At 37.1% G+C, this 6,592-nt stretch overlaps 1 protein-coding gene across 3 annotated transcripts in view; it reads left to right on the top strand.

Moving 5' to 3' along the window:
- Positions 1 to 6,592, top strand: part of PTPRZ1 (protein tyrosine phosphatase, receptor type Z1) — a 193,437-nt gene that overhangs the window by 107,558 nt on the left and 79,287 nt on the right. For all 3 annotated transcript variants that reach the window (XM_025380029.1, XM_025380031.1, XM_025380032.1), the window contains exon 6: positions 557 to 623. In XM_025380029.1, coding sequence (XP_025235814.1) covers positions 557 to 623 — 67 coding nt within the window. The remainder of the gene's footprint in view (positions 1 to 556; positions 624 to 6,592) is intronic.

Below are 6,592 nucleotides of genomic sequence, written 5' to 3' on the forward strand. Positions count from 1 at the left end.
TTTTTTTTTTTTTTTTTTTTTTTTTTTTGAGACGGAGTCTTGCTCTGTAGCCCGGGCTGGAGTGCAGTGGCCGGATCTCAGCTCACTGCAAGCTCCGCCTCCCGGGTTTGCGCCATTCTCCTGCCTCAGCCTCCGGAGTAGCTCGGACTACAGGCGCCCGCCACCTCGCCCGGCTAGTTTTTTGTATTTTTAGTAGAGACGGGGTTTCACTGTGTTAGCCAGGATGGTCTCGATCTCCTGACCTCGTGATCTGCCCGTCTCGGCCTCCCAAAGTGCTGGGATTACAGGCTTGAGCCACCGCGCCCGGCCTGTATTTCTTAATAGAGACGGGGTTTCACCGTATTAGCCAGGATGGTCTCGATCTCCTGACCTCGTGATCCGCCCGTCTCGGCCTTCCAAAGTGCTGGGATTACAGGCTTGAGCCACCGCGCCCGGCCGAACTTACTATTTTTTAATGCACATATTTAAAATGGAATTCATTAATCTTCACATTTTTATTGAATAGTTATCCAAATGTTTTATTCTATTTTTAGAATGTGATTTTTTTCTTTAACAGGTTGGGACAGAAGAAAATTTGGATTTCAAAGCGATTATTGATGGAGTCGAGAGTGTTAGTCGTTTTGGTAAGCTACTTGGGGAAATATCTTTCTTCAAGATTCTGCTTTGGATGGATATGAATGTTGACAATATGACGAAAATCACTTGTTCCAAAAGGTAGAAAGTAGTTCATTTTTAAAGAGGAGCAATCTCTCACTTTCCGCACTTGATAATATATACGTTTCTCACCAAACAAATAACAATTTATCAGAAAAATTTGTTACATCAAAAGCATGACACATTAATGTAAGTAGGAAATTGAAATTTTTAAAATTTATTCTTGAAAATAATCTAATTATATCATGCATTTAAAGCCTATTTATCTATTATGTCTCTGCATCATATGTCCCTTAAAGACTAATTCCTAATCTGAAACAAGCTAATTTTATAAATATCATATTTTAAAGTAGAAAAGGAATTGTTACTCAAGTTAAAATTTATTCCCTGATAGTTTCCTTGATAAATCCTTTGCTTTATCAACGTGAGGAGATGAGATTTTTGGAAGAAGGTCAACACTTACATAGAAAAAGATGCAATATGCTTTGACATTGTTCTGCCTGCTATCTCATGGATCTTGTAATTTGTCACAACAAATGCTTTTGATAACATGGTCAGTGGACTGTAAGCCTGTTAATATTACTATTTTATTTTTATTAAGCACTCACACACAGAATCTTAATGCTGCCCTGAGTTACCAATAAAATGAGGATTATTCCTTTCTGGGAAGCTGTAAAATTTGAAATCAGAAACAAAACTCATGAAGATCCTTTTCTTGAAAGCAGAAACCTGGCCTAGGATTGATTTATTGTTGTCAATTACAGTGAGGATCTGAATTGACCCAACTTTTCAGAAGTCAGGAATATGTGAACTCCTGTAGTGTAGCTTTTATTTTTTTTGAAGACTCAATCAAACGCAAGATGAAGCTGTTATCTCCCTCCATTGACCCAGATTGCAAAATTCAACACTGAATGTCATAAGTCAAATTTAATTTTCCCCTCCTCGAGTCACAAAGTGGATTCTATCCAGACTGATAAAGCAAATTGTTTGAATTCCTATACATAAAAAAATGTATAATATATGAATTCTGAATGTTACACACCTTGCACCAGCCTGTGGGGACAATGAAAGAGATGTTAACACTGGGTTGTTAACCCTGACTTGTGTATCTATGGGAATTTTGAGGCTTTCTCTTAAGGCCTCTTTACTTTCCCAGGGTACTTTACTTTTGTGGGTGCCTTGGAGAGCACTCATATGAGCTTGAGAATAAACTTGCTTGTGTTCTTTCAAGTTTCCTTTCTAATACCTAGTGTCTGAAAGCCATTCAGGAAGATACTTCGTCAGATACACTAGGACTACATATTATCTCTCTCTCTGAGAATATGGATTCCCTAACAGCATTATTCTGCCTATATTCTGGCTCTTAATTTGAAAGCAGAACAGTTCTTGGATTAGCTGAGGACAGATTCTAGTCCTTTACCCTCTCTCTGTCTACTTCATTTGTATTAGTCCATTTTCACATTGCTAAAGCAATACTATTTCAGAGTAAGTGATTTGTAAGAGAAAGATTGAATTGACTCACAGTTCTGCATAGGTGGAGAGGCCTCAGGAATCTTATAATCATGGTGGAAAGCAAAGGGTAAGCAGGGAATGTATCACATGGCAGCAGGAGAGAGAGAATGAGAGTGCCAGCAAAGGAGAAACTGCGAAACACTTATAAAGCCATCAAATCTCGTGAGAACTCACTCACTATCATGAGAACAGCATGGGGGAAACTGCCCCCATGATCCAATCACTTCACACTTGGTCCCTCCTCAACACATGGGGATTACAATTTGGATTACAATTCAAGATGACATTTGGGCAGGGACACAGAGCTAAACCATATCACCACTATTTGTGCACCAACTTCCTAATTTACCAAAAACTAAAATCCTTCATGCCCATCAACTCATTCATCTGGATACTTAGTATTTCAATATACTCAGCAAGGACAACGATCCAAACCAAATAAGTGAGGTCTTTCTAAAGTCAAACGTTTCCATTTTGAGAGTCCTTGAATTAAATCCAGTCTTATTTCTGACTCTAGAATATCCCCTACTGCCCAGTAAACTGAAGGCTTACCCATATTGGCCTTCAGCCTTTGCTGCTGGCAACCTTGAGGATCAAAGGTGGGAGTTGTCTTTAGGTAGTGACTCTGGAACCACAGCTACACCCCCAAATTTGGCTCTGTGTTCACCATATAATGTAAGTTATTTAAAAAAAAAAAAAACACCTTTTGAACCATTATTCAGCTTATAAGATCTATCTTATTATGCTGTGGGCTGGTTGCTCATTTCCTGTTTCCTCTCTAAAGGACAAAGCCCAGTTTTCATTCCTCCCCTCAACCCCTCTTTCTTTCCTTCCTTCCCATCTACCATACCTACTCTAGGTTAGGCATTGTTCTATCCATGGAGTGGAGAGAGAGAGAGCATGATGTTGCAGCAATACTGAGATAATGAATTAATATTTTCCAAGCAGAGCCACAAAAGATGTTAGTTGCAATCTTTCGAGTTTCAGGGAAGAGACACATCCCAGGTAACATCATCAGTGATTATCTGATGGGAATTCTCATCAGAATGATTTATAGTGCTTTCTTAATCACAAATTCAGCCCAGACATTTCTATACTGAAAAGTTCTCATAGGCGTTGGTGTGGCCCCATGCTAAATATCATTGTACTAAGTAATAGGAGTTGGTTTTATGTAGTTACCAGCCTTTCTCTAGTGCTTGGCCCCATTGTGGTTTCTTCATCTTTGTTCCTCCCCATCTTTTTTTCTTCCATTGTTAGCCTTCTCATGGAAGGATCTGATTAGTTGGTTGGTTGATCATCATTGTATGTTCAAGCAAATAATGATTGCATAAATGAATGACTGACCCCAAATAGAGCAGCATTGGCTCTGGTGGGCTTCTCTCTTGTGTTAACAATAGTGAGGTTACTTAAATGAAGCAGGTGTTTTTTTCTCAAGCCAGCAAAACAAAATGAAAACCACAAACACAAACAAAGGAAAAACACTGTATGAAATTTCGTTAGAAGAAAATGTAACGGAAAAGCACTCTGTAATTTAAGAGTCTTGTGATATCTAGTTACCATGTCTGTAAGACAGACTAGGTGACTGCTATTAAGGTTCAGAGGCAGGAAGAATGGAGTCCTCATTGGGGATAGGGAGAGGAAAATTTTAAAAAACTTATCCTGATTCTTTTGCTTCTTTTTAACTTTTTTCCCCTTTGATTTCTTTCCCAATAATAGGAAAATTCTCTATCTCACTCTCCTTACTCAGGTCTCACCTCTGCTTTCCCTTCTTGGCCCCTGGCTCTCCTGGAGTCAATTTATTTCCACCTAATTTAGCCATGAGTCAATTTCTGGCTCCTTACCTAATTACTATCCTCAACACACACATTTTTCATGAAATATTTGTAAGATAAATTTAGTCTTCAGTGGGAAAAGGAACAGTTACAGTCCACTTGTCAGTTAAAGAGGTAATTTACAACAATTTTTTAGTATTGAAAACAAATCTAAAAAGCATTCACATGTTAAAAATAAATATTCTTCTTAGTTCCTAAGAACTTGAATCTAATCTGAATTCTGATCATGTTATCTTGACATTGGAGAATAGGAGAACGTACTTTTAGAAGTTACTAATGAATCCATTAAATCAAACAAAACTTGAACTTTCTAATGGATTAAAACTACATGTAGGCCATATTGACATGACTATCAATTCAGTTAAGAAAAGGTTTTTGGCCGGGCACGGTGGCTCACGCCTGTAATCGCAGCACTTTGGGAGGCCAAAGCCGGGGGACCACGAGGTCAGGAGATTGAGATCATCCTGGCTAACACGGTGAAACCCCGTCTCTACTAAAAATACAAAAATTAGCCAGGCATGGTGGTGGGCACCTGTAGTCCCAGCTACTCAGGAGGCTGAGGCAGGAGAATGGCGTGAACCCGGGAGGTGGAGCTTGCAGTGAGCTGAGATCCGGCCACTGCACTCCAGCCTGGGAGACAGTGAGACAACCGTCTCAAAAAAAAAAATAAAAAAATAAAAAAAAAAAAAAGAAAAGAAAAGAAAGAAAGAAAAGGTTTTTATTTCTAAGATTCAGTTGTTAATTCAGACTGAAGCAGTTGTCTCTAACTTTAGTTAATAACAGTACTCCCTTTTCCTTCAGAATTTTCTGCGTTACAGAAAAGTTAACATTTACTAATTTAACTTTTAAATACCTTTTTTTCTTTGAGGCTTTCTGAATGTGTTCAGTCTTCATAGAGTTGAGAGCTGGAATAGACTTTTAAGATCAGATAGTCTAGTCATTTCACGTTCTAATATGGAAAGTGTGGTTAAAAAAGACTAAAACCTTGAAAAGGCTTCACTTTACTTGGGATGTTCTACAGTAGTCTGCATGTTTGCATCACCTTGGGATGCTTTTTAAAATCTAGATGCCCAGGCCTGACCACTAGAGATCTTAATTCAAATGGTCTAGAGTGGGGCCTGAGGCATTGGTATTTTTCTAAAACTCCCTGGATTATTCACATAAGGATTAACACCACTGCTCTACATTCTGCCACCTCACTTAGACTACACTGATTGGCTTCAGGGACTATTTCTTAATGGCCTCAATCTCATAGAGAGGGCAGAGGACTTGCACTGGGGTGGGTAGCTCAGGAGATAGGAAAACAAATTAGACACAGATCTCACTGGTAAATAGATTGCTGCCTGCATAAGTGAGGGCTGGTTCACAAATAGCTAAATGACCAAGGTGTTGCTATTGATAAGTGCTATTGGAGACTATTCGAGGAGACTGATATATTTGGATTGTTTCAGGGTTTGAAGGCCAGATGGCCTACCTAGGAAAACTCTACCAGTTTTGGGATAGAAATTCTATAATCTGTATACAAGTTTATGTATAAGAATAAATCAACATTTATTAGTGTGTTTGTGTACACACACAAACACATAGTGCATATTGTATCAAAAATAGTTTTTTCCACTCTTTGACTTTCCTTTTAACTCTCTTAATGACTATTGATGAATAGATCCTGATTGCCATATACTAAACTTTCTCGTATTTCTTTTTATGAGTAATATTTTTTTGTGTGCCATTTCAGAAACCTCAACCTACCATTAGGTTATGATGATAGTTTTTTAATGTTTTCATTTAAAAGAATTATTAATATGTTCATTTAAATCTGCAATCAGTTTAGAAGTGATATGTGCTTATGATGTGAAGTAGGGAATCAAGGTTCACTTTTTTCCATGAGGATATTCAATTGATATAGTACTGTTTATTGAAAAGATCATCCATTCCACATTCCATAATAATTTTTCTATCATAGATTAAATGATCATATTTTTCTCTTTTATTTTCTCTTCCATTGTTCTCTTCATCTGTCTTTGCACAAATACATCACTATCATAATTTCTACAGCGTTATATGTAACAGTATGACAGATCTTCGTATCTACTAGTGAAAGTTCTCCAGCTTTATTATTTTTCAAGATTTCCTTAACTTTTCTTTGGATTTTTATTGAAATTTTAGAATCAGTATGTCAATTACACATAACAGCCTTCTGGGATTTTGATTAGGATTTCATTGAATCCATGAATCAATTTGGGGAAAATCAACACCTTCACAACTGACTCTTCCAACCCATGCACATGGTCTTTCTACCATTTTAATATTTATTTAATTCTCTCAAGAGTGTTTTGTAATTTTCAGTGTAGATGTTCTACACATTATTTGTTAGATTTATTTGTATTTGATAATATTTTGCTATTTTAAATCATATTGCTTTAAATTTTATTTTCTGTTGTTTGATGCTGGTACACAAAAATACAATTGATTTTTGTATATTGGTCCATGTGCAGGGACTTTGCAAATTTCACTTATTTCTCATACTTTGTAAATTTTCTTTCTTTCTTTCTTTCTTTCTTTCTTTCTTTCTTTCTTTCTTTCTTTCTTTCTTT

Source organism: Theropithecus gelada, chromosome 3 (assembly GCF_003255815.1).
Source record: "Theropithecus gelada isolate Dixy chromosome 3, Tgel_1.0, whole genome shotgun sequence".
Taxonomy (NCBI): Eukaryota; Metazoa; Chordata; class Mammalia; order Primates; family Cercopithecidae; genus Theropithecus; species Theropithecus gelada.